Source organism: Arabidopsis thaliana, chromosome 2 (genome assembly GCF_000001735.4).
Source record: "Arabidopsis thaliana chromosome 2, partial sequence".
Classification (NCBI taxonomy): domain Eukaryota; kingdom Viridiplantae; phylum Streptophyta; class Magnoliopsida; order Brassicales; family Brassicaceae; genus Arabidopsis; species Arabidopsis thaliana.
Window position 1 is genome coordinate 5,748,402 of NC_003071.7, and position 27,941 is coordinate 5,776,342.

At 30.6% G+C, this 27,941-nt stretch overlaps 3 protein-coding genes across 8 annotated transcripts; 2 read left to right on the forward strand and 1 right to left on the reverse strand.

The window, feature by feature from the left end:
- Positions 1 to 4,701: 4,701 nt before the first annotated feature.
- On the forward strand, positions 4,702 to 8,952 carry SERK5 (somatic embryogenesis receptor-like kinase 5). 4 transcript variants are annotated; one of them, NM_001335399.1, is made up of 12 exons: positions 4,704 to 4,791; positions 4,860 to 4,956; positions 5,097 to 5,238; positions 5,305 to 5,376; positions 5,533 to 5,676; positions 6,352 to 6,420; positions 6,502 to 6,573; positions 6,652 to 6,707; positions 7,214 to 7,321; positions 7,405 to 7,746; positions 7,856 to 8,250; positions 8,341 to 8,838. In NM_001335399.1, the coding sequence occupies exons 2-12, from the start codon at positions 4,875 to 4,877 to the stop codon at positions 8,662 to 8,664; spliced, it is 1,806 nt and encodes a 601-aa protein (NP_001318220.1). In that variant the 5' UTR covers positions 4,704 to 4,791; positions 4,860 to 4,874; the 3' UTR covers positions 8,665 to 8,838. The 4 variants fall into 4 exon arrangements, with proteins under 4 accessions (NP_179000.3, NP_001324219.1, NP_001318220.1 ...); NM_126956.4 differs by having other exon boundaries at positions 4,702 to 4,956; positions 8,341 to 8,952; NM_001335400.1 differs by having other exon boundaries at positions 4,702 to 4,956; positions 5,097 to 5,376; positions 8,341 to 8,952.
- An 11,063-nt stretch (positions 8,953 to 20,015) lies between these two features.
- Positions 20,016 to 23,865, forward strand: ALD1 (AGD2-like defense response protein 1). The gene is made up of 10 exons (NM_126957.2): positions 20,016 to 20,158; positions 20,273 to 20,298; positions 20,398 to 20,465; positions 20,557 to 20,673; positions 21,989 to 22,051; positions 22,257 to 22,361; positions 22,440 to 22,490; positions 22,580 to 22,900; positions 22,977 to 23,183; positions 23,396 to 23,865. Exons 1-10 carry the CDS (start codon positions 20,088 to 20,090, stop codon positions 23,735 to 23,737), a joined length of 1,371 nt encoding a protein of 456 aa, NP_565359.1. The 5' UTR covers positions 20,016 to 20,087; the 3' UTR covers positions 23,738 to 23,865.
- A 1,822-nt stretch (positions 23,866 to 25,687) lies between these two features.
- Positions 25,688 to 27,941, reverse strand: XYP2 (Bifunctional inhibitor/lipid-transfer protein/seed storage 2S albumin superfamily protein). Of its 3 annotated transcripts, none has more exons than NM_126958.4 (3): positions 27,560 to 27,901; positions 27,439 to 27,474; positions 25,688 to 26,048 (listed from the first exon to the last, which is right to left on the reverse strand). In NM_126958.4, the coding sequence occupies exons 1-3, from the start codon at positions 27,876 to 27,878 to the stop codon at positions 25,894 to 25,896; spliced, it is 510 nt and encodes a 169-aa protein (NP_179002.1). In that variant the 5' UTR covers positions 27,879 to 27,901; the 3' UTR covers positions 25,688 to 25,893. The 3 variants fall into 3 exon arrangements, with proteins under 3 accessions (NP_179002.1, NP_001324141.1, NP_973450.1); NM_001335402.1 differs by having other exon boundaries at positions 25,714 to 26,048; positions 27,560 to 27,941; NM_201721.2 differs by lacking the exon at positions 25,688 to 26,048 and having other exon boundaries at positions 26,719 to 27,474; positions 27,560 to 27,888.

The window sequence follows — 27,941 nt, forward strand, 5'->3', positions numbered from 1 at the left end:
TTTTCTATAGAATACATAATTATTAAATTTTAAAAGTTATTAATTTTAGGAAAAGAGCATCGTCTCGTGGTGTACCACGGGTTAAATTCTAGTACTAGTCAAAACAATTTGAACTCGAGTAGCGGAAATTCTTTTTGGATTCATATTATTATTTTGAACCTCTAATTCAAATTTGTTTTGTTTAAATTCTTTTTTTTTTCGTTATGAAATTGTCAAATTTATTGATATACATAAAACTGTTTATGTACAAAGATATAAAAGAATAGATGGGCAAGTTGAAGTGGATGGGCAAGTTGGGGAGTCTCATGATATTGAAGTGAAATCACTTTATTGTGGATCATCTTTTCTATGACCTGAATAAGGTGATCAACTAGTCGGAATATGTGCTTATATCGTCTGTCATTTTGTTTACGCCAGACGTGAAAAATTGTTGCCTGGAACACCAAAGTCCAAAGGAACCAAGATGAAGAAAAGCTTTTACAATGAAATGAGATGTTGCAAAGTCGTTTACAAGTCTCTCTAATTTGTTATTAGAAAAAATTAGCTAAATATATATATATATGAATGGGAAAAATGTCGAAAAAATCATGAACTTTCAAATTTTGGACGAGAAAAGCATGAACTTTCAAAATGCCATAAAAATCCTAAACTTTGTTTTGACATTTTGAAAACTGACCAACTTTCGTTGACCAGGCCGTTTCGGACATGACGTTAATTTTCCGTTAACGGAACAATAACAGAGTTAAGTTTCTGTTAACAGTCTTCGTAGAACGAAACGACGTCGTTTTGAATTCACTAAAAAAAATAATTGTTTGATTCCCTAAAGTACTTAATTTTTTTTCTTAGTGAATTTAAAACAACGTCGTTTGGTTCAACGGAAACTATTAACGGAAAGTCAATTCTGTTATCGTTCCATTAACGGAAAATTAACGTTATGCCTGAAGCGGCCTGGTCAACGAAATTTGGTCATTTTTCAAAAAGTCAAAGCAAAGTTTAGAATTTTTATGGCATTTTGAAAGTTCATGTTTTTTTATCCCAAATTTTGAAAGTTCAAGCTTTTTTCGACATTTTTCCCATATATTAATATTACGAAAGTTCCTTTAAAAAAAAATAACATTGCTCTCTGTTTAATATTACTAACCAAAGCCATTAGAAATATTCCAAAGACCAAACTAATTCAGTTCATTATTAAGAATAAACAGTCAAATTACATAAGATCCATTTATTTTTCTAGCGTGTTAAAGATTTTATATACATGTTATGTTAGAACCATTACTTGATCAAACCAAGAAATTCTTTACTTGACCAAAATTGCGAGTTATGGATCTTATATATAGTGCTAATAATTAACCAACCGTTACTTGATCAAAACCAAGAAACTCGGTTCTCTGAATCTCTATAGCTTCGAAGTACGCATTAACCAACTTCTTCATTATCCATTGAAATTTGGCTTGATGTTTTGATTAATCTGACTCTAAATCTTTGAATTTCTATAGATCCGAAGTACGCTTTAAACTTGACTCTGAATCTCTATAGCTTTGAAGTGGTGGAGAAAAACAAAAAGTAATATTTTCTTTTTATTTAGGTCTCTTGATTTTGTTTCTGGGTTTTTGATTCTGTTATATGCTTTAGATATATGAGTTTGGTGTTGATCGCTTCTCATTTTTGATTATGCAAATTCGTAAATTCCTCCCGTTGTTGCTAAATTTTAAATTTATCTGGGTTTTGATTTAGAACTATGTGTTTGGTGATGACTTGCAAATGAAGTTGTAGAGATATATTAATGTATAGTTATTGCTAAATTTGGAGTTTTTTAAAATTGACGTCATATTTGTTTTTCAATTTTGTTAATTTGATTTATGCGTTAACATTCAAAGTAGTGGATCTGATTGTTCATAGAGTAGAAGACTATAAAAATCTTACCAGTTTAACAAAGAGTTACTTCGCTGCCTTAACCGATCGCATGTTGCTTTTGTTATTTCATTTTTTGAGTCCTTTGAAAATATTGGAAGTGTAAGCAGTAAAAGTTAAATAACATTTTAAGTATCAATTTCAGTTATTGTTAGTGTGTATATCGTATTGTTTTCTTATGCAGGAGGTTTACATACCACTGCCCAAAGAATTAGACCATATGTCTGTTTAAGTTTACCAGCTTCTTAGATGTTTTGGTATGATAAATGGTCTTCATTTTTGGGAAGCACAAGATCTCAAGGGGAAATAACGAGGAGTGGAAAGTTACATTAAAATGATATGGATTTCTAATTTATATCTCACTCATTGAGATAAAAGAGTTTCATTGTACGCCCGAAAAACCTAAGTTGAAGTTCAAGCTTATTATTATTGTTGATCAGATTTTGTACAAAAGTTACGTTAAAGCCAGCAGGGATCATTGTAGAATGGATCTATGATTTATCTTGTTGTAGATTTGAACAAATTTATGGCGATTTGAATTATTTTTTTCAATTACCGTTTTAATTTCTATTTTTTTTATATATAAAAATATTGATTAGTTAGTTTTTAGGCAAAAATATTAGTAACAAAGATTTTCCTTACCATTCCAATCTGTAATGGCTTTGATTAAGTTGTAAATTAAAAATTTGAAGTAGATTTTCTATTTTTTTGAAAGATTTTATCTATTATATTGTATATATAAAATTTGTTTAATGATTGGTTTATTTATCTTGCTATATTTGTTCTATTTATAATTCAGTTAGAGATCAAATAGTGATTTGATACCTTTTTAATTTTCTGAATTTTTGATAAATATAGATTTGTTAGTTTTAGGCAATATTTAATAAAACGGTTTGATTACGTTTTTTGATAAATATATCTTTATTGTTTTTTATTACGTTGAATCAGATTTTTATTTTTGTTGTAAGATATCGTCAATGATTTTATCAGAAAAGGTAGTTTTAAGATTGATTTAATGGTCTTGCTCTATTTGTTATATTTTATAATTCGGTTAGAGATAAAATAATGATTTGATTTGTCCTCTTTATAATTGTCCATGATGACTTATTTCAGATTCATAGTTAGCACAAAACTTTGAACTTTTTTGCCTATATAAGAACAAATCAAACAAGAACACCATCTATATTTGCTAGATAAAAATAAAAAACCAACAGTGGCGACTTGAACATCAGAGACAAAAGAACGACCTCGATTTAATCAAATTGTGGGTAAAATAACTTTCAAAATTGACCCATTTAAAACAGATGGTCATGATATAAAAACGGGAAAAATGTCGTTTAATCCCCCAACTTTCCAAAAATGGCCAATCAATACGTCAATTTTGTAGGAGGCCATTTAAAACATCAACTTACAATTGACTAACATTTAAAACACGAACTTTGCGTTGACTAGGCCTAATAAGACCGACGTTAAATCGATTAACAGATCCATTAGACGACGTTAAGAACTGTTATCATCTCTCTGTTAGTGAAGAAACGACGACGTTTTAAAGCTTAATAGATAACCCGATTGTTTGTCGAAAATCCCCAAATCAAATACTTCAAATCCCTAATTCCCTAATTCTCTTCTTCTTCTCTAAATTCTCCATCAAAAGCTGAAGAAATGAGTTGCAAATCTGGGAATTCTAACTAATGGCATCCACGAACACACTTTCAAGATCGTTGGAGATAAATTAGGGTTTGTTTTTGATTTGGGGATGAATTCGATTTGAGGATTTCTTCTCGACAAATCCCTAATTGGGTTATCAATTACGCCTAAAACGTCGTCGTTTCTTCACAAACAGAGAGATGATAACGGTTCTTAACCTCGTCTAATGGATCTGTTAATTGATTTAACGTCGTGTTTTATTAGGCCTAGTCAACGCAAAGTTCATGTTTTAAATGTTAGTCAACTGTAAGTTGATGTTTTAAATGGCCTCCTACGAAGTTGACGTATTGATTGGCCATTTTTTGAAAGTTGGGGGATTAAACAACATTTTTCCCATTTAAAAACTGGCCAAAAACCAATGACTAAGATTTTATTTGATCATCGGGTCAAAACTCACAAGTATCGGGTTAGGCAACCCCCTCGTTCTTCAAATAAAATTATTTAAATGAGGTTTGATATCCTAAAACGTTTATAAATTTGATTATAAAACTTTAGCATTTGCCCATATGTTTGCAAATTCATTAAGACATTAAATTCAATTGTAACAATTATTTGCAAATGAATAATCAACGTAATCCACATATTTATAATTTTATATGCAAAATAATCAAATACAAAATATTTTAACAACTTACATTATTATTAGTATATTAAAAATATAATAATATTGTCTACCACATAACTATAACTATTTTAAAAAAAAATCTTAAACAAACTTAAAAACAGATTTTTTTTTATCCAACACTGTATTATGAAAGATTAAATAAAATTGTGTACTACACAACAACACCAACAATTATCTAACTAAAATAAATATTTAACAAGAATAAAATAAAAATGTATTTTTTCTACTACAATAACATCTAGTAAAATATAAATTCACAATTTCGAATCTGAAAAAAACATTAATTATTATCTAGTAAAATAAATTAGTCTTACAGTCACAATAAATCACTTACCTCACTTTTAGAAAAATAGAACTTTAAAAGTTGAGATAAGTATCTAATGGCCCAGCCTCGGCCCATTTACCCAATTCTGGATCCGGATATTATCAGCATCACTTTCGTTTTTTTGCAAGTAGCAGAGCATTCTCCATGTTTGAGAAACCCAAAGTTCCAAATTCCAAAATTGGTCAAAGCTCGATAACGTGTGTATTGCTTCTCTTAGTCAATGGTGATTTCGATTCATTGACTGGGTTTAAAAACCTTGCTAGTTCTCAATTCTCATGACTTTGCTTTTAGTCTTAGAAGTGGAAAATGGAACATGGATCATCCCGTGGCTTTATTTGGCTGATTCTATTTCTCGATTTTGTTTCCAGAGTCACCGGAAAAACACAAGGTTTCTTTCTTCTTCATTTGAATTTTCTCATTCGGGTTTCAAAAGAGAGACTTTTTTTTGTTTGCAATTTTGTAAAGGCAACAACTTTATTCCCTTGATCCCTTGTTGATGTAAAGGCAACAACTTTGTTTTTTTTACAGTTGATGCTCTCATTGCTCTAAGAAGCAGTTTATCATCAGGTGACCATACAAACAATATACTCCAAAGCTGGAATGCCACTCACGTTACTCCATGTTCATGGTTTCATGTTACTTGCAATACTGAAAACAGTGTTACTCGTCTGTAAGTTTCTTTCACTCTCTCTCTGCTGGTTTTATAACTGAATGATTCAAGCCTTTTACTGCTCAGTGACCTGGGGAGTGCTAATCTATCTGGAGAACTGGTGCCACAGCTTGCTCAGCTTCCAAATTTGCAGTACTTGTATGCTTCATCTTATTTTCTGATTGCTAATTATGTATCTTGTTTGTTACATATTGCATAATGTTTTCTGTAACATGGATTTTTGCTAGTTTAAGATATTTCCTATTGACGAATTCTCTCTAATCAGAAATATAATTAAGCAAATCTTAATGACAGGGAACTTTTTAACAATAATATTACTGGGGAGATACCTGAGGAGCTTGGCGACTTGATGGAACTAGTAAGCTTGGACCTTTTTGCAAACAACATAAGCGGTCCCATCCCTTCCTCTCTTGGCAAACTAGGAAAACTCCGCTTCTTGTATGTACTCTCTCCTTCTTCTATTAACCCCTTCAATACGCAGCTTTATTGTTTACAGTTTCGAAGTTTGGTTGTATTTTTCTTTGCTATAAAACTATTGCGTCTAACATTCAAGACCGTGTCACAATCTAATGTACTTATTTCCGGGGAGAGGGTTGTTTAGGGTAGCAGTGTTTTCTGGTAAATTATTTCATCTAGTAAAAGAATTCTGAATTCTTTAGTAAAATATTACCCTTGGAATATATTACATCACCTATAAAGAATTCACACTCCTTGGCCTTGTGAGCACAGTCCTCTGTCAAATTGTGATCCTTAGGGGAAGGCTTGAAGCTATTGAGTTAATGAATTTAGTTGTATGTCATTAGTTCGTTTCTGTAAGGAGACATTTGATGATAACCTTCCTTAGGTTTCGATAGAATCCAAGACCGGGTCCTATCGAAAGAGAGACCGTCGAATCTTCTAACCAAAAACTTCAGTGTACATGTGTAGAGTGAATGTTTCAGAAGTAGTTAGAGGCTAAGTGTACAAATTCTTTAAACAAATTCAGTCATTGCCCTACAAGTTCTATGCAGTTGGATAACATTATTTTTATAGATCAAACGTGTTGTTTGTCATTTGAACTCTTTAGTGGTTAATGTTGTTGACATGGGATCCTGCTGTAATGTATTTGGTTAGGCGTCTTTATAACAACAGCTTATCTGGAGAAATTCCAAGGTCTTTGACTGCTCTGCCGCTGGATGTTCTGTGAGTATAACTTTTATTCTCCTGAATTATATATGGTGCAATCTTGAGTTATGACAAAAATGTTATCATCCTGAAATGCAGTGATATCTCAAACAATCGGCTCAGTGGAGATATTCCTGTTAATGGTTCCTTTTCGCAGTTCACTTCTATGAGGTTTTCCTTCTTATTCTTAGTTTCATTCGTGATGGAGTGGTCAGAATAAATTACTTATTGCCTGAAAGTTATCTGCAGTTTTGCCAATAATAAATTAAGGCCGCGACCTGCATCTCCTTCACCATCACCTTCAGGTTTTCATTTTATTTGATGTATATCTTGTCGAGTTTCGTTCCACATTTTTTTATTTAATGGTTGGGTGCTTGTAAAGTATGGCATTTTCACATTAAGGTTTGTCATGTCTCTGCTAAGATTGATAAACTGCTTATTAAAAAAAAAGGCAACATTTTGATATCATTTTCCATTGGTTGGTGTTGAATAAGACAAGTGAGACATTCAGTTGAACTCGCCAGTCTGCTGAAGCAGAACAATGATGAACTCTCTAGTTTGGTAAAGTAACAAGGGTTAATTGACACTGTAAGAAAAGAAAGTGTTTACGGAAATTATGTGGGTAGCATGGGACATGAAGATATATTTGACACTTTTGAAGGTCTTTGATCTGAAAAATGTATTAGCTCTTTCACTTTTGGTCAAACATTCCACTTGGTTGATGCATCAGTAATTTTTCCCTTGAAAACTTTTCAATATATCACACAAGTGTGAATAATTTCTGTGCTAAGAAGCTTTGTGTTTATCTCAGGAACGTCTGCAGCAATAGTAGTGGGAGTTGCTGCGGGTGCAGCACTTCTATTTGCGCTTGCTTGGTGGCTGAGAAGAAAACTGCAGGGTCACTTTCTTGATGTACCTGGTTAGTCAACTCTCTTCATTTATTTTCCCATTGAAGCTTCTTCGGCTGATTTTAATCTCGTTTTGGTGAACCAAATTTTGCAGCTGAAGAAGACCCAGAGGTTTATTTAGGACAATTTAAAAGGTTCTCCTTGCGTGAACTGCTAGTTGCTACAGAGAAATTTAGCAAAAGAAATGTATTGGGCAAAGGACGTTTTGGTATATTGTATAAAGGACGTTTAGCTGATGACACTCTAGTGGCTGTGAAACGGCTAAATGAAGAACGTACCAAGGGTGGGGAACTGCAGTTTCAAACCGAAGTTGAGATGATCAGTATGGCCGTTCATAGGAACTTGCTTCGGCTTCGTGGCTTTTGCATGACTCCAACTGAAAGATTACTTGTTTATCCCTACATGGCTAATGGAAGTGTTGCTTCTTGTTTAAGAGGTACCACATTCTTTGTCCTAAAGGTTATTTGTCATATATTTTTGTTTTGTTTTGACTGGTTTGTGATTGGTCAGTTGGTAAGTATCTTATCTTTGATTTTCTATTATAGAGCGTCCTGAAGGCAATCCAGCCCTTGACTGGCCAAAAAGAAAGCATATTGCTCTGGGATCAGCAAGGGGGCTCGCATATTTACACGATCATTGCGACCAAAAGATCATTCACCTGGATGTGAAAGCTGCAAATATACTGTTAGATGAAGAGTTTGAAGCTGTTGTTGGAGATTTTGGGCTAGCAAAATTAATGAATTATAACGACTCCCATGTGACAACTGCTGTACGGGGTACGATTGGCCATATAGCGCCCGAGTACCTCTCGACAGGAAAATCTTCTGAGAAGACTGATGTTTTTGGGTACGGGGTCATGCTTCTCGAGCTCATCACTGGACAAAAGGCTTTCGATCTTGCTCGGCTTGCAAATGATGATGATATCATGTTACTCGACTGGGTATGTTTTTAATAGTTCCCGATCATATTTTTGAGTTCAAAACTGTTATTTTGCAATAAAGAGGAGTGTTTCTTTTCTGGGTGTGATTAGGTGAAAGAGGTTTTGAAAGAGAAGAAGTTGGAAAGCCTTGTGGATGCAGAACTCGAAGGAAAGTACGTGGAAACAGAAGTGGAGCAGCTGATACAAATGGCTCTGCTCTGCACTCAAAGTTCTGCAATGGAACGTCCAAAGATGTCAGAAGTAGTGAGAATGCTGGAAGGAGATGGTTTAGCTGAGAGATGGGAAGAATGGCAAAAGGAGGAGATGCCAATACATGATTTTAACTATCAAGCCTATCCTCATGCTGGCACTGACTGGCTCATCCCCTATTCCAATTCCCTTATCGAAAACGATTACCCCTCGGGGCCAAGATAACCTTTTAGAAAGGGTCATTTCTTGTGGGTTCTTCAACAAGTATATATATAGGTAGTGAAGTTGTAAGAAGCAAAACCCCACATTCACCTTTGAATATCACTACTCTATAATACTAATCATATCTACTATACTTTCTCTCCACTTCCATTAAGCAATAAAAACTATTCTTAAATCTTTGTATGCATCTTTGTAGAATATAGAAATTCATATAAACATAAATAGTAATGTTGCTTTATAACCCCTAATTTAAAAATGATGATCTTGACTACCCACACCACCAATACATTGTAGGAATCATCATGATAGGAGCTTTTGCTTATGGAAGAGAATGAGGATAAAATGTAATGGCAAGTATGTTATACCATAAAGAATCTATCATATCCATTTAAAGTTAGGCGGCTTTTTGTAGAATTCTATAATTTATGTTCATAATGGCGTCATGCTTGCTTTTGGTACTCCCAAAAATAAATCTTGATCGAACCCATATTTGCCTAAGAAATACAATGTGCTCACATACAAACTTCATATAGATTTGATGTATTTTTATCTTGAACAAACTACAAAGCATATAGTTGTCTGGCTAGTTAAAAGCTAGTAATGAGAATAATAATTTAGTTATGTATTTGGAGTTTTGTTTGGTTATAGCTGTTTAAACCATTGATTGTATTAATATTTTCGCATAAATTAATTTCTGTTATTTTACTTAAAATTATCTTGAAATTTAAAGATTACTCAAACATGATAATTTATAAAACGTAGACATATAACAAATTATCAACAATTATTTAGTTCTTATTTTTGTATTTAATTTATAACACATATTATTATTTGATCTATGGAGGATGTAGAACTTTTTCTTTCAAAATTCTAATTAACATGTAAACTTTAAAAACTATTCCTTGTTCCGTATAGAATTTTAGGCTTTGTGTTTTTTTTTTCCGAAACTTTAACTTTTTAATGGAACTTACATTGATCAATTGATTAATTTATACTAGCACCAAAAAATTGATAAAGAAGAAACTAATAATAGATTTGAAATCACGAGTGCTAACCTCAATCTTAATCGAAGATGATGATGGTGATGTATAGTTATTTGATTTGTAAGCTTGAAAAATTATGGAAACTATTTGTGTGTTCAAATTAAAAGATTGAAATAATTAAAATACTTATCTTGAATAATTCTTATGCCTAATTTTTTTTCTCAAAACTATTTTGAATGATATTTTGACTTATCAAAAAATCAACAAATTTATGAATGATAATGAAATGACATCTAACTCTTATTAAAATTATTATTAGTGAAATGGATCTTAAAAGAAAGATAGAAAATTGATAATAATTAATTTATCAAAAACGTTTTGAAAAAAAAGTATATGTGATTTGTAGAGAGTTTTTAATTATGTTTGGAGAAGAAAAAGAAATTTTTTTAATAATATTTGTTTGAAAGCCTCATTTACCTGACTTTCAAAAAAGAAGGGAAAGAAAGAAAAAAAAAAGGCTTTAAAAACTTCAAAAAAGAAGTGATAAAAATCTGATGGGAAATTGCAGTGTATAACCATCAAAAACTTTATAATTCAACAAGTAACCATTGAGAAAAGAAAAACAGTGATATTTGGCATATTTTATATAATATATACACAATTCTGTATTTCTCATGACTACTCTGACTGCTTCATTTCTTTTATCTCGATTGGGTTTCCAAATCAGCTAAATAACGTGAATGTATTATACTATTGTCGTTGTGGAATTAGCCATGTAATCAATAGAACTTTATTTGATTTGGAATTTTTATAAACAAATTTAACACTAAACAAATATTTAACTAAGATTATCACAAACTATATATACTGTTTAAGTTAATACTATACTATTATTTTGAATAATTACTAATTACTAGATTGCATGTTTCTTTTTCATTGTTATGAGTGAATATTCGATTTGATTATAGAAAATTAAAAGTTATGTCAAAAATATTTAATTATATTTTAATTATCCATAAACAAGTTTACAAAATAATTTCCTTGTATTTTTATGATATATAGTCCTTTTTTCTACATACATTTAACTTGATATTTTAAATCTTATTTATTGTATCGTTTAAAATAAAATGTTACATATTTAACATGCGTTTAATTTATCTTTTGGGTTCCCTATATAGTATCTTAGGGTATAGTTTTTTAAAAAAATTGAACACATCTATTTCTCAAAAATTTGACATATTTATTCTTTTCAATATAAATAGTTAAAACATAAATTCTTGATTTTGAATTAATTCATGCTTGAAAAATGTTTTTAGCGAAATTTTTTACAACTAAAATTAATAGTCATTATCAATTATCTCCACTATTTTATTTTGTGTGTTTTATATAAATGGAATGTGTATGACTTACAACCATTTTTTCATATTGGAAGATATTTATAGCTATTTTTAAAAAGCTAACCACGAATCCACTATACATTGAGATGAAAAAAAAAAAAATCACCTACGTGGCTCCTAGTTTCTCTCCTCGCAGCTTTTCACATCCAAAAAGAGTATTTTCGTCATAATGAAGACTAAATGGTTACTCGCTTCATTTCTCACTTTAACATGCTATATTCTTAATTTCTTTTGTTGTTTTGGTTATACACCTAATTCACCGAAATCTGATTGGCAAAAAAAAAAAAAAATGCGAAGGCTTTAGAATCCATTTGAAGCCTTGAAAATCTCTTGCTAATCACCCCCATTATCTATACAATTGTTTCCCAATTTTTTTTAAAACCTCCTTATTTTGATTAAATATAAGTATATGAAACTATAATACACATTATTACATAGTATCAATATATACTTTTGTTATCGTCCATACGAATTGAAACTATACACCTCCTAAATCGAAATCACAACTTTTTTTTTCTTTTTCAAAACATGTAAAATACTAGGATTTAACCCACCACGGGGTAAATGTTTTATTTATATATATAATAATATTAAAATTTATGGTTTTTAATTTAGTATTAAAGTTATATATTTTATATTAACGTTGTAACTTCAAAAAATTAGTGATGATAAAATAATAATCCAGACCCGTTCTACTATATTTCATATCAATTCAAACTTGTCCCGCTATATTTCATATCAATCCAAACTCGTCCCGCTATATTTCTCGTCTCATGATATTTTAATTTTTTTAATAAGTTTAAACATTAATATTGTTTTATAAAGTTCAAATATATGAACAATATTTAAAAATAATAACTGTTTTTGACTTTAATGTGATGACATTCTTTGTAAATTCTTAATTTACTAACACTTCAAAATTTTTAATATATATAATTTTATTTTTTGTAAAAATTATTATATATAAATACTTAGTTTACTCATAATTTGGGATTGATATACTTGTGTTTTTAACTAAATTTTTAGTTATTTTAATAACCTAAATTTGGGCCTTTTGTTAACATTATTTGAGTCAGCAATATCAGCTTAATACATGTACAATTTATTTTTGCCAAAAAGAACAAAATTTAATAAAAATCAGAATTGAAAGTTTTACGAAGTGATAATTATTTTGTACAATTGCAAATTTAAAATAGAAAATGTGGATTGAGAAATAATTAGATGTTAAATGTTAATTGTTTCAAAAAATTTAAATGTTACGTTATTAATTTTCTTAATGAAAATATTGAAGCATATATTGTAATATAAGATTTGATTCATTTTATTAACTGAAAATAAATGATTTAAAACGACAAATCATGGTGATGAATACTAATTGATCCCCTTAAAAGAAATGTTAATGTGTAGTATATTGTAGTTTAGATTTGGGAAGACTTAAATGATTTTTGTGACTTTTTATTTTAGTTTCCTAAAATTTAGTAACATAATCGATTTTTATATTTAGATTTAAAAATAAGTTTGTTAAAACATTAAATGTCAGCGGCATGACATTGTATATAAGTTTCAAGTAGAGGATTTATTTGCTAAAATGACTGCAAAAATGTATATGTAGATATCGCATTGCGGTACTTTCAAAATACAAACCGGCGCTCAAAAATAAAAGGGAGATTTGCAAAACTACCCTTTTTTTTACTACCATTTTGCAATAATATCCTTTTATGTTGTTCATTTTTCAAAATACCCCTTTCTTTGAACAAAATGACCAAATTACCCTCATCTAATAAGAACATATAATTGGAAACTGAAATTTTTCCGCCAAAAGTTTTCCGCAAAATTTATTTTTCTCGTAAAAACAAAAAAATTCCCGCCAAAACAAAAAATTTCCGCCAAAATTTTTTCTCGTAAATAGCCAAAAAAATGCTTTTAAAAATCCTTGTAAATTTTTTAAAAGCTCTTTAAAAAAACCTTGTAAAGTATTTTAAAAGCTTTGCTAGTTGTTAAAAACCCTTGTAAATCATTTTAAAACCTCTTAAAATCTTTATAAAGTCTTTAAAAACATATGTAAATACTTTAAAACCCCTTTTTAAACCTTTGTAAATCATTTAAAAACCTTTTACAATAGTTTTACAAGATTTACAATCGTTTTTTTAAGTATAAGTAAGTGGCATTAAATGATTTACAAGAGATTTTAAAAGGTTATAAAAGAGTAAAACATGATTTACAATCGTTTTAAAAGCATAAGTAAGTGACATAAAATCATTTACAAGAGATTTTAAAAGTGTTTGCATGGTTTACAATCGTTTTTAAAGCATAAGTAAGTGGCATTGAATGATTTACAAGGGATTTTAAAAGATTTTAAAAGAGGTTAACATGATTTACAGTCGTTTTTAAAGCATAAGTAAGTGTCAAAGAATGATTTACAAGGAATTTTAAAAAGGGTTTGCATGGTTTACAATCGTTTTTAAAAGATAAGTAAGTGGTATAGAATGATTTACAAGGATTTTAAAAGCTTATAAAAGGGTAAAACATGATTTACAAGAGTTTTTTATGAGTTTTAAAAGGATTTAAAACCTTTTAAATCTCTTATAAAGTCTTTACAAGCATTTTTTAACTCTTAAAAAAAACTTGTAAGTATTTAAAACATTTATAACTTTTTTGAACCATTTTAAAACTCTTGTGAACCTTTACCAAAGGTTTTAAAAGAATTTACAAAAGTTTTTAAAAGGTTTTCTTATAAATTATTTTAAATTTTTTTAAAAATCCTTGTACATCTATTAAAACCCTTTAAAATGTCTTTTAAATCTTTTAAAACCGTTTTAAAATCCCTTGTAAATCTTTTAAAGCACTTTTAAACCCTTTAAAAATCCTTAAAAACTCTTGTAAGTCTTTTAAATCCCTTTAAAATCCCTTATAAATCTTTTAAAACCCTTTTAAAATCCCTTTTAAAATCTCTTGTAAATCTTTTAAAATCCCTTTTAAAATCCCTTGTAAACTTTTAAAACCCTTTTGAACTCCCTTGTAAATCTATTTTCCGCAAAAAAAAAAAATTTACGGGAAAAATGTTTTTTCATTTAATTTTGGCGGGAAACTTTTGGCGGAAAGTTTTTTGGCGGGAAACTTTTGGCGGGAAATTAATTTTGGAATATTTTAGACAAAAAAATATTAATTTATCATTTTGTTAACCTAAATCAATTTACAAATAGGGGTAAAATGGTCATTAAAAATTTAAAAAGGGTATAAATGAAAATGACAAATCGAAAATGGTAGAATTAAAAAAGGGTAGTGTGGAAAAGGCATTTTCAGCAATTATTCAAAATAAAACACACATACAATTACCTATCACATAAGTTTTTTTACTTTCTTCCGCACTGTACCGTGAATCCGATAATAGTATTTTACATTTTCTTTGTTCATTTTTACCAATTTATTTTTTTTTTTTATAAAAAAAATCAATAATACGTTACATGCAATGCATGGACGCAAAATCATATTAGTAAAAATTAGTTGAAAAATGCAGTTTTGTGTAATCTTCCTTTTAATCTAATGATTTGTCTTGTTTGCGTTGTTGATTTAATGTATAATTCTTTACTATTTTAATACCAACTAGATTCAAATTAACGATGCTATATATGCCAGTTTTTCTTATTTTTGCTATATAATGAGGTGTCAAGGGTTTTTTCCATCTTTTATACAGTCCTTCAGTTTTATAAATACCTAAAACAAACCTCAACTAATTTTTATTTGGACGTTTAATACCCAATTGTTTTTGGTTGGAAGAAAAATATACGAAGTAATAAAATTGTGCAATTTAATATCCAAACAATAAAATGTTGTTATTTCATACTGAAGATACAACAAAAATAAAATTCCAATTTTACCGTTACCATTTTAATTAGAGAATATTACATTGTGAGACACTTTAAAAAAAGTTATTTGTCGATTTAGACACTTTTAAGGTAGGAGGCACTTTTCTTAGACAAAATTCCCGATTTGCCCTTTAACTATATCTCTCCTACATTTACGCTAACAATTCTTCTTATTACGATTCTCTCTCTTTCTCGATACAATTCATCTCTCTCTCTCCCCCCCCCCCTCCAATTCAATCCATCTCCCCCAATTCAATCCATCGGTTCACGGCAATTTCACAACAACAAAACAAAAACATTTTTCTTTTCTCCTTCCTCACTCCAAAAACAAAATTTCACAATCAATCAATTGTTGTGAACCAAGCTTCTCGCTCAAATTGATTGTTCATATCTTCTTTCTTATGGCGACATGAGTTAGAAAGTTATCGACCGTTTGATCAACATCACCGGCGCTTCTGACGTCGTCGTCGTTCATAAACTCAAGGTGATTTGAGTTTACTCATCTCCATTCATGTTTATTTTTGTCTTGCTTCGTGATTCTTCGTGTTTATGCCATAGTCTGGTTTTGATGTTATTGGAAGTTTCTAGAATCGGTATAGTGGAAAGTTTGATGTGACGAGATGCAGGAAGTTTCGATGTTGCGGAAATTTGAAAAATTGTTGTGAGATTATGGATTTGATTGATTGTGGAATTGAAATTGTTTGGAATTGAAGCTATAAACTAAGCTTAACTCTTATGATGAAATTGGATGTTAAAGTTGCTCAATTGGATTGATTTGAACGATTTATTCAGACTTTGATTTTGCTAGTGGAGAGTATTAGCGTCAATTTACACATATATAGTATTTGATTGAGACACATTTATCTCTTTAGGTTTGATATGGAGGAGTGAAGTGCATCCCTTGATTTTTGTGTGGTTATTTCTCCTATAAAACTAAAGATTAATGGTTTGGTTTACTAAAAGCTTCCAAGTGTTTGGAGATCTTGTTCATAATTCTGTGATAATGTTTGATAACTTCTCTGCCCCGTTTGTTTGAAATTCAGTACTTGATGTTCTCTATTGGACTACAACATTTGGACAATCCGTAATGGACAATCACGCATTTTGTTTGCAGCGTATGTGTCTATAAACAAGTGATCAACCCACATAATGATGAGAGTGTCTATAAACAAGTGAACTAGTGGTCAACAAAAGATGGACGCTACTCGTGAAATTGGTGATATTCATTGATGTATGAACTTTTGTGTGTTGGTATGATTTGTTTTGACCAAGTTGTGATTCTTCCATCACCAATGATACTCTTATTCATTCAAATTATAATTGATGAAAGCTCTAAACATGAATCATTTGTGTTCAAGTGTTTGTCATGTTTCACCATTACTCCATATGGTCAAGTTTAAGTGGATAAGTTATCATGGACACAAACTATCATTATCTACTTGGATTTAGTTTGTTGATGTTTGAAAGTAATGTCTACAGATTGTTCTTGTGTTTTGGAGACCTATATGATTATTAGTTTTTACATAATGAAATCGTGTTGGAAGTTTTGATAATAACATGTCCACTTAGACGTGACTATGTGGAAATAATTGATTCTCATATGCAAAGTAAAATACTCTTAACTTAGAAGTTCAACGATATTATCAATTTATCGAACCAAAATCATATGATACCAAACAAGCTGATCAAATGGATATAAAATTCAATACTGGAATTGGCCAATTTGGTTTATCTACAACCTGGTGGTTCATGGAATCGAAAAATAAATTATTTAAGAGCAAAAACAGAAAACAATGGAAAAAACGAAGAGGATGTGAATATGTGTTGATATTACCATGGCAGTTCTTTAAATCCAACAGATCCTCTCTTATAAAAATCAGATTCATATTCTGAAGTTGGTTATCTGAAAAATTCTCCTTAATCAAAGCAGACACGGAGAAATCGGGAGATCTGATTAACTGGAAAAATAAAGTTGAATCTGATTGTTCAATCAATCTCTCTTTTTCTAGAAAGCTGATGATTTATTGAAGAAGGAAGAAAGAAAGAAGCTGATGATTTCTTCTTTGCAAACGTTCAAACAGCTTTTTTCTTTTTTTAATGGCGTAAAAAAATGTAAATTTTGAAGTTTTTTTTTCTTGATTTTTTCTTTTTGATAAAGCGAGAGAAAGAGAGAGAATGGATACGAAAAATAGAGAGACAAAATCTCAAGGGTAATTTTGTCTATTTTCTCAGCAAAAACAAGATAAAGTGCCTAAACTTTGAAAAGTGTCTAAAACGGAAAAACATTTCTTAAAAGTGCCTCATAGTGTCACATTCCCTTTTAATTAACTATTAATTTTAAGATTTTACGACATTAATTTTATAATTTTGTAATTTTTAAAATTAATGTCATATAATCTAAAAATTAATAGTTAATTGAGATGGTAAGGATAAAATTGTAATTTTATTTTTGTTGTGAGATCGTGAGTATGAAAATAATAACATTTAATTGTTTGCGTATAAAATTGCACAGTTTTATTACTTCATGTCTTTTTCTTCTAAGCAAAAACAATTGGGTATTAAATGTCCAAATAAAAATTAATTGAGGTTTTTTTTGGTTTTTTTCGTTCTTCTTTAGTTGATGTTTTATAAAAATGCACACCTATTAAGAAATAATATAATTATATAATTAATTTTGCATTGAAAATTAAAAATATCATGTATTTAAAAACAAAAATAAAAGCTTAAAACATCATTTATAAGAGAACGGAAGGAGTATTAAGTGTAATCTTTTGCATTTTGTTTTAAAATAAGTGTCATTTTGTCATTTCAATGTATATGTTTGATAATAAGATTTTCAGTTTTATTCATATTATATTAATGTATAAACCAATAGAAAATATATAATATATTAATAAAAAGTAACATAGATAATTGAATTTTTTTAAATATATGTGTAACAATCTTAAAACACATTTCTAATGAAACAACATTTGCAGATAAATTGTTTTTTATCAACCACATGTTGTTCAAATCGAGTAAGATAAAAGTAAAGTTACATCAATCTTCATTATCTTGGTTGACTTTAAAATATTTTCCAAAAAAGATATAAACTTGTCTGGCGTATTTTTACTTTTGGATTATTTTATTTCTCTCAGTTGTTTCATATATGGACGGAGTATATAGGATTTCGCACGTCGGTTTGTAACTTTTCACAATGATAATTATTCGCATTTAGTTATCATCATACTCCATGAAAATGCCTTGTTACTCCATTTACGTATTTAAATTTTATTGTTCCTTGTCTTGTCCAACTCCTAAATAATTTCTGTCAAGAAGAATTTTTTTATATATTTTTGTCATAAAAAAGAGAAGAGTTGTCTAATATTATATAGTAACAAGTTTAGAGTTTTCGTGTTCGTTGAGGACTTTTCGTTTCCACATTGTCAAATACTATAATAAGTTAGAATTGTTCTTTTTTATTTCTTCTTCTTTTTATTGATTTTCTTGACAAATGGGTGGATGACAATAAGGAGTGTTGAGTTTTTCTATTTGGTAGTCGTAAGCCAATAAAAACTATATAACAGTCTATATCACTTGAATTCTGACTGATTAAATTCTTTTAAAACGAATTATTCTCTTTGGAAATATTTCTCCAAAACTTATTTTAATATTATACCTTGACTATTTGATTATTCTTCCCTTTTATTATTGACTTTTCTCCTGAGAAGAACAAAACCTTGTCTGATTCGGTTTGTCAAGGTGTAATATATATTTTTTTTTTTTTATCAATTCTCATATATATAATGATGTTGAGATGTATTAGTCAAGAATTTTCTATACTTTTTAAGCAAAATCATGAAGGTTTCTATGAGGCTTCTGAGTCATTTCTTGAGCATGTTCATATGTGACGTCCCTGTAGCCCTCATAGATTAAGACCACAAAACTTGGTCTACACAAGTTTTAACAAAAGAAATAGCATCAAAAACTTTGTCTGGTAAACTTAGATACTTTGAATTCTGTCATAACTATGGTCTATGGTATAAGTTATGAGTGGTGAATAAGGTTCCTCATAACTTGGTTAAAGAACATTTCTTAATTAGGACTTGTCGAAAAAGTTGTAATACTTCATACTTGTAGTAATATACGTACTAGTGATGACATGCTATAAAAGTCATATTGGTTTAAGAATGATAACATAACCATTTGTATCATTAGTTGTCTAATTTTACAAGAGCCATTTGTCACATAAATATATAAGGTTACGTGTGGAATCAAAAACTAGGTAGCTAACAAGTCTTTAATACCTATATGTATCGTTAATTCAACTGCTGTGTGTAGGTTTGATTCTGATCATGCGCTCGTGTGCATGAAAGTACCACACATGCATGGAAGTCAACGTACAAGTTGATAATATCCACTAGGTCCGATCTAAAAATTATGTCACTTCAACTCTGTGGCACGGCATTGAAGTCATCAGCCACCATGCATCATCTATTACGAAACCGATTTCTTTGGAATCTGAATCTGAATGTTAGTCCTAGTCCCACTAAAGGTTGCTTCGTCGTAAAAGTTAAAGTTTTTTTTTTCAAGTTTTTTCTTTCTTTCTATTCTATAATTTCCAAAAGATCAGATTACATCAAATTCAGAAATAGAAGGATAGTTTAAGTTCATTTCAATGAAAGTTGTTGTAGCGTCACTATTTTTTTAAAATATCCGTTTTTAACAAATTTAGCTAAATGACATTTACTATAATGTTTGTTTTGTCTATTATACATAATTAAGAATCTTTTAAATGGAACGCAAGGAGTATTAAATATTGGGTTTCTGACCAAAAGAAAGGATGGCATTGATTACTAGAGATTTCAAATTCTTTCAAATGATATCTAAGTACGTACAAATAATATCTAAGTACGTACAAATAATAATGTATTTTTAAAAATAATATGCTCATATATTGGTCCAACATTTAATGGACAATAAGAAGACATGGTGTGAATATATCTGACTCACTAGCCGTGCATGGATTGGCTGCTTCAGAAATTTCTGCACTCTATCCACTTGAAGGTGACATATATATACACATTTTAATAGTGGTTATTGGTACTTACTTGGAGTATAAATATACGCACATATCAGATCAGATTGTATCATTATTGTCTACATATCTTTTTGAAGCCGTCATAACTTGCAAGTAAAGAATGGTCAGTCTAATGTTCTTTAGTTCGGCCTCACCTTTATGCTCTTCTCCATCAAAAATTCCCAAGGCTAGGTACTTGTTTACAATTATAATGCAAGACATGGATTCAAATATTTTACGCTATTAAGAAGTCTTTCTCTTATAATCGGCTTCTTGATACACTTAACTTCACTCTTTCTTCTACAGTTTGGACTTCGAGATGAAGAAACTTGGTAAATTTTTCTCATCTTGACTCTCAAAACTATGAACAGAATATAGTTTTATAGTTGGTTATCATAAGTCTCTTGTCCTAATTATGCTTGCTTCCTCAGGTGGCAGCACAAAACTTGTTCGGAACGTGAATTTGGAGAAACTAAAGAACAATTATTTGTTTCCTGAAGTAAGTTCATAACCTGATCTCATCTTTATTGCTTTATATATATATATTCCATTATTTGGTTTTAATTGACAGTTTGTTTTCGTGTAAATAGATCAACAGACGTGAACTTGAGCACATTGAAAAGCATCCAAATGTACAATTGATAAGCCTTGGGACTGGTGATACAACAGAGCCTATTCCAGAGCAAATAACCTCACATATGTCTAACGTATGAATCTTTTTTTTTTTTTTAGTTCTTTAAATATTTTTGCGTTAAACCCTAGCTAAAACATATGGATCGGAATCTATAAGAAAATACCAGATTTTCTACAACAAATATCGTAAAAAAATGATAGGAAACAGTACGATATTTGGTCATAGCAAATGCATCGTAAAAAATCAAAATTAGTAGGAATTTCGTAGGAAATTTTGTGGTCTATAATTTCTTACTAAAGGGTCTAAAATGTTGTTTTTGTCCCGGATAGAGTATTTCTTCTTCTCTAAAACTCGTGGAAAAATCTAAATCTGAAAAGTATTTGTGTGATTCAACTAATGCCTTGAATATCTTTGAGATTTTTCTGCATGATAGAAAATTTTGTGAGTGATCGTATTGCCCTAGTTGCATAGTAATATCAGTGATTTACTCCCCCAAATCAGACCAGCCGCCGGTCAGTAACCAGTCTGGTCTGAGTTTTATCCTAAACCACAAGACCCACTTAAACATAGTCAAACTCTGTTTGAAATCAGAAATCGACCGTTTTGGATTAGTTATACATAGTCCGACTTTCTTACATCAATACTTAAAACTGGTCAACTCATAAAAATCGTCTTCGTGACTGGACTATCTCAAAAGTCAGAAGTCGTTCTCTTTCTTGTTTTTTTTTTTGAAATTTTCGATATTGTCATCGTTTTTGTTTTCATGCAAATTAATTATTTTTTTGAAAATTTATTTTATGGTCGTCGACGCATGTGTCGACCTTCTTTTTTTGTCTCTAGCTAACAGCTCGGTTGGTCGTTTGTGTATGAGCATCTGTTACGTATGTTATAATTGGATGATATGAAAGCTTCTCGAGTATTTTCTTTTTCGGTGGATAACCAAAAAAATCATGTTAATCCTTTGTCAATTTGTATACTATGGTTCATTATGTATATATATTATTATTTTAGTAAGTAATATCTCTAGTTCAATTATAGTTTTTATAATTGCTCTGGTGCATCAAGGGAAGACATGTGTTTCTTTCTCATATATCTATGTTTTTGTTATTGTCCATTGTGTCTTTATAGTGCATGTTTATCTGACTTTCATATACTTTGGTTGTGTTAACTACTTTGATTAATGTATAGTGCTTTTCCGGTATTTTCTTATATATGTGAAGGTAGTGAATTTTTCTTTTAGAATGAAACTATCACTTGGTAATTAAGTTACTAATTAAACAAGGAAAAAATATGTCAAAGAGAATTTTCTAAATTTTTTTTTGGAAGACAAGAAATAATCCTTAGTAGTCATTAATTAGTAACATGTGTCTTGAACTTTGATTATTCAGTTCGCACATGGCCTATCGACCGTAGAAGGATATAGAGGGTATGGGTTGGAACAAGGAAATAAGGTAATTATGGTCCTCTTTTCATTTTGCTTTGACAAAAGTTGTTTCAGTTTAATTTATTTTTATTCATCCGACCTAAACCCTAAACTCTAAATTCATTTTTTTTTTTAGATTTCACATCTCATCTATATGTTTATAAACCTTAAGAAGGATTTAAAGTCTTAGTGAGTTAATTCCTTTGTACTAACATCTATTTTTCCTTTCTTAGACCCTGCGAAAAGCTATTGCTGAAACGTTTTATAGAGATTTGCACGTAAAAAGCAATGAAGTTTTTGTATCAGATGGTGCACAAAGTGATATTTCTCGTCTTCAGGTATGCATATAGAGATTTGCGTGTAAAAATCAAGTATTTGTATTGTTGTTATGCTGATTCGAGTGTCAAATCTTTCAGCTACTCTTAGGCTCCAACGTCACAATTGCTGTGCAAGATCCTACCTTCCCGGTAATGTTTTATGTTTACGTCCTCACTGTTTGATGAGAAGTTGGTTTTTTATTTTCTTCTTCTTATGTTGCTTTTTGTTGTGAATTTAGGCTTACATAGATTCAAGTGTGATAATCGGTCAGACTGGTCATTTCCATGAAAAAACCAAGAAGTACCAAAATGTTGTTTACATGCCATGTGGGCCTAACAATAGTTTCTTCCCTGATCTGGCTATGACCCCAAGGACCGATGTCATCTTCTTTTGTTCTCCTAATAACCCTACTGGTTATGTTGCATCCAGAAAACAACTACATCAACTAGTTGATTTTGCAAAGACCAATGGGTCCATTATTATATTTGACTCCGCATATGCTGCTTTTATCGAAGATGGTAGTCCACGTTCTATATATGAAATTCCTGGTGCTAGAGAGGTGATAGTAGTTTACATATTCATACATATTCCTTGTGGTTCTTTTGCATTCACTAATCATATTACTTCTTTGCTAGGTCGCGATTGAAGTTTCATCATTCTCTAAGTTTGCGGGTTTCACCGGTGTTCGGCTTGGTTGGTCTATCATCCCTGATGAGCTCTTGTACTCTAATGGTTTTCCCATTATCAACGATTTCCATCGTATTGTGACCACTTCCTTCAACGGAGCTTCAAATATTGCTCAGGCTGGTGGATTGGCATGCCTTTCTTCTGGTGGCCTTAAGGTAACAATAATTTATACCGTTTGATTACAGTATGATAAATATCCCACATTGGTTAGAAATGGTACTAACTAATTCCTTATAAAGTTACATGTGTACTTTCACTAATAAGCCAGTTTTTGGGTGTGTTCTACATATGGATTTTATTGGGCTTGGTTAAAACTCTAGTATGGAATATGTTCTTATCACATTTCACTTGGCTTAATACATGACAGGAGATACGGTCGGTGAACAACTACTACAAAGAGAACAGGAAGATACTGATGGACACTCTAGTCTCGCTTGGCCTCAAGGTTTATGGTGGTGTAAATGCTCCATACTTGTGGGTTCACTTTAAGGGATCAAAATCGTGGGACGTTTTTAATGAGATTCTTGAAAACACTCATATAATAACAGTACCAGGCTCAGGTTTTGGACCCGGTGGAGAAGAGTATTTGAGGATTAGTGGGTTTGGACGCAGAGATCACATTGTTGAAGCATCAAAGAGGTTGCAGAATTTCTTTAACACACGAACCAAACATTTTACTTATCTCTCTTCCACTTCTAATACCAATTAGGATAAATACATCTCGTGTTATGTGCATCGTCTTGAATAATTTCTTCCACCTCTTGTACCATAATGTATATTATTGAAATAATAAAAGCTACGAGACCATGGACCATGGTAGTGTTTTTCATAATCGTAATAGTTTTGTGTTCGAAAAGTGAAGGAGATTTTAATTTATAAATATTATATTTAGTCATTCATAAATCGCATCACGTTCTGGTGAAGAGAAGAATTATATATAGGGTTGTTCAGCTTTGAGACAAAACTAGGTAATTGTTTAGCAAAGAGACAATAGGGTTCTTTGTTGAGGGCAAGGGACAAATAAACATTACAAATGGGTCTAAAATTCAAAATAGTTACAAACAAACCACAGTTTCTCTTTTGTCTATGCGCGTGGGATACATTCAGTTGACTTCTTGGATAAAAAAATGAATGAGTTGATTTTCAATAGGGTTCAAGAGTGTTAATTTATTTGTCAATTTTCAGTACCATATAATTTATTTTGAAATTAATTGCATAAAAACATCTTTACAAAAGAAAAGTACCATATGTATTTTATAGTTTTCCAATTTTTTTTTTAAAATAACATTTTAATATCTGCATTTAACACACTTGAGCCACTGCATATATGCTGCATAACGTGGATCGGATCACATGCTAAACAACAATTACCTTTACATTTTTGGACCGTAAATGGTTCAAAAATTATTTTTTATAATTATTTAAACTATGAAACGCACATAAGATTTTAATTATTGTGAATAGTTAACTTAAATGCGTAGTTTCCACCACCCCATATGAACCACCCTTCTCCTGTCTCTTCATTCAAGTCCATGTGTGTCGAGCTAATATACAAGGTAGTGTGAGTACGCACTATAAGAAAACACGCAATTTGCGAGGGAAAAATTTCTAGGGAATTCCTTGCAAAACGTCAATTGCAAGAAATTTGCAACACATAAGACTTCCTCCCAAATTGCGCCTCACAAAAAGAAAAACATTACAATTCCCTCGCAAAACTTGCAAGGGATAATCCGCCTCATAAATTGCAGGGGTTTTGCGAGGAAAACAAAATTATCGCAAACAGCACGCAAATCTTGCACGCAAATCTTGTATTTTCTTGTAGTGACTATAACTTAATTAGGTCGGATAATTGAGTTTGTATGAAGCAGTACTCTTGAGTGTTTTCACCTACATTTGTTTTTCATTTTTTTGGTTTAAAAACAAGTACCAAAGCGCCCACCGTGGGGCACGAACACTTACTTTTTTGTTTTCTTTTAATTTGACAACTCGTTGACAAGATAATCACATGTGTCGTCAACTCGTAATTCATACATGCTTTAGAGCCCAAGAACTCCTTCAACATTATGTTTATTTGTTTATATTTCCAATAGACATTGAGCATTTGGTTTAGTCTTATATATTCTTGAAATGTTTGAAAGCCACATAGTTAGTTTCAAATTTATAAACCTCACACTTGAGTAAGTTTATAAGATAGTTTCTAAGTTTGAAGACTTAAGACTGTTTCAAGACCTTTCAGAGCATGAATAGCTCGCCATGTCCACCGGGCACTGACTAGTACTTTTTTGAGCATGACCTTACCACATTATATCGCGTAATATGATTATTCTTTTTGAAGTAAGAACTCATTTAACATGCGGCCTAATAGTTTTAAGTTATTTGGACTAACACAAAGTCGAGCCTACCAACTTCAAAATCATGTCCAAAAATTTAATGTAAGCAATAACGCTAAACAATTGGTCTAATCTAAATAAGTGGTGATAATAAGAAATTCTTGTAAATTAGGAGACAATATTTAATTCATACACTTTTTTTCTTCATTAGCACTAGCTAGGTATCCAGTCACATATCAAGGTCGAAGTTAGGAGCCATCGCTTGTTATTTCTGGTGGTGAGTGTTGCTCTCTAGTTGATTCCAAAGATAGATCTCAACAATGAATAGGCACTCCTACGTTAGCTATCATCAATTCGTTTACTTAATGCAATTTTTTTACAAATGTGAGAATGTGTGAGAATGGATTCAGGTTAACTAAAAGGAGATTTCTCATTAAAATTGACACATGAAAGGTAAATATGATCAGTAACACCAAACTCTTCAGCTACATAGCAAACAAAAATAACTCAACAAGAAGCAATTAAATTTTAAGACTCAATAGAAAGAAGAAATGAGTGCCATGAAGATGACAAATGCAAAAGATACAGAGAGCAAGGACGCATCGGAACTCCTCGGGGACGAAACTGGAGTTGCCGCATTTGCACCACTGGACAACGCGGGTGCTCCTGCTCCGGCCGTAGGAGATAAACCTGTTAACATACCCAAAATGCTAAATCATTAAACTTCTTTATATATATTATTTGTTAAGACAAAGCACAATCTTGCATAAAGCTTTCAAAACTACGTCGTTTCGATTTAACAGAGACTTTTAATGGAAATTTAACTTTGTTAACGGAAACTTAACAACATGCCCAAAAATGATCAAATCAACGAAACTTGATTATTTCATCCAAAAGTCAAACAAAACTTATGATTTAAATGATATTTCAAAAATTCATGACTTTTTCGTCTCAAATTTGAAAGTTCCCGCATTTGTTTGACATTTTTCCCAAAAAAAGGTAATGCAATTTTTTAAAGGGTAATATTAGTAGATAATCAAATAAAACATACAAATTAAGAAACTAGCAGAGAGAAAGTTTTTTGTTACAAAATAACCATGGACCCACGTTGTCGGAAGAAAGGAAATAACAAAGCTACCCTTCATTTGTTGTAAGATGAACAGTAAACGAAACACATCCGTGTAATTTTTCAAAATAGCATGTAACATTAAAAATTTTACATGTTATATTTAGTTTTAAAACATGCTATTTCAAAAAACGTTATGAATTTTTAAGAAAAAACATTATTATGAAATTCTTTTACATGAACAGAATCTTAAAAAAAAAAATTATATGTGATTTTAATAAAAACCATGTATTACTAAAAAATAAGAATTTATTTTTAAAGAAATCACGTGTGATCTTAATAAAAAACGTGTATTACTACAAAATATCATGATAAAAAGAGATATTAAACTGAATAGAATGTTTTTTCCAAAAAATACCATGTGCTTTTTATAAATACTATGTAATAAGAGAAAATAACAAGATAAAAAGAGGATATTATGTTATCGCATGTATTTCGAAAAAATAACATGTTACAAAGGACATTTACGTAATTACACGTGTTCTCCAACATATTTCCGACAAGATACTGTGACTCAAGGTTAGTTTGTACATTCTTTTCAAATCTATAGTCATTTATTATAAATACTCTTTTTTAAAAGAAAAAATTGTTTCTATGTATATAAAAAATATAAAAATTTAATTGAAATTTATCAGTTAAAATTTTATGTTTTTAATAGCTAGAATAAGATTCAAACATATCTTTGAATAGATTGTATAGCCAGATTTTATGCCATTTAACCAAACCTAATTGAAAAACCGGAATTCAACAATAGTTATTGATTTAATTACATAGACAGAAAATATAAATATAAATAATACTTACTATTTAATTATAATTTGTTAATCTAAAACCAAACCAAAAAGGATCAAATCAAAATTCTCAAACTAAACAATAAAAAATCTCTACTTAATTCATAAATTCACCAAAATCGAAAAATCTAGTCTCTTGACTTAAGTATGAAATAACACATACCAGGGGCAGTAGCAGGAGGATCTCCAGAGACAGAAACTGCAACACAACAATTTCAAAAGCTGATTCAACAAAGTGAACAAATATATAAAACCAATATGAAATTTCTGATAAAGAAACTTACGGCCACAACGAGCAGAAGGAGGAGCAGCAACTTTACAAACAGAAGGAAGAGAAGCAGCTTTAGAAAGATCAAGAGTTAAACCAAGAGAACCACTGTTCTTGAAAGCCTCACATAGACATTCTGGTCCTGTCCTAACCACAGTCTTAAGCCCTGAACAACATGTTCCTTCCGGCTTGACAACTGTACTACCACTAGTCACAAACGACAAACAATCAGCCATGTTTAGTATCAACGATGAGCAGTCCACTGCTGCATGAGCTCTCTCGCCGGACATTAGTGCCACCACCGAGAAGATCATGAGAATAGTTGCATATGCCATTGTGAATGATGAGTCTCTTTTGGTGCTCTCTAGCATGCTAAATAAATGGAATTGCCTTTTTCA

Coding starts and splice junctions, on each gene's coding strand:
- ALD1 (NM_126957.2), top strand. CDS start 20,088: ATGGTCAGTCTAATGTTCTTTAGTTCGGCCTCACCTTTATGCTCTTCT. Junction 20,299..20,397: donor CTTCGAGATGAAGAAACTTG/GTAAATTTTTCT, acceptor TTGCTTCCTCAG/GTGGCAGCACAAAACTTGTT. Junction 23,184..23,395: donor TTTCTTCTGGTGGCCTTAAG/GTAACAATAATT, acceptor AATACATGACAG/GAGATACGGTCGGTGAACAA.
- XYP2 (NM_001335402.1), bottom strand. CDS start 27,914: ATGCTAGAGAGCACCAAAAGAGACTCATCATTCACAATGGCATATGCA. Junction 27,475..27,559: donor TCCTTCTGCTCGTTGTGGCC/GTAAGTTTCTTT, acceptor GTTGTGTTGCAG/TTTCTGTCTCTGGAGATCCT. Junction 26,049..27,438: donor TCCTCCTGCTACTGCCCCTG/GTATGTGTTATT, acceptor GTATGTTAACAG/GTTTATCTCCTACGGCCGGA.
- SERK5 (NM_126956.4), top strand. CDS start 4,875: ATGGAACATGGATCATCCCGTGGCTTTATTTGGCTGATTCTATTTCTC. Junction 5,377..5,532: donor CTTCCAAATTTGCAGTACTT/GTATGCTTCATC, acceptor TCTTAATGACAG/GGAACTTTTTAACAATAATA. Junction 7,322..7,404: donor TCACTTTCTTGATGTACCTG/GTTAGTCAACTC, acceptor CAAATTTTGCAG/CTGAAGAAGACCCAGAGGTT.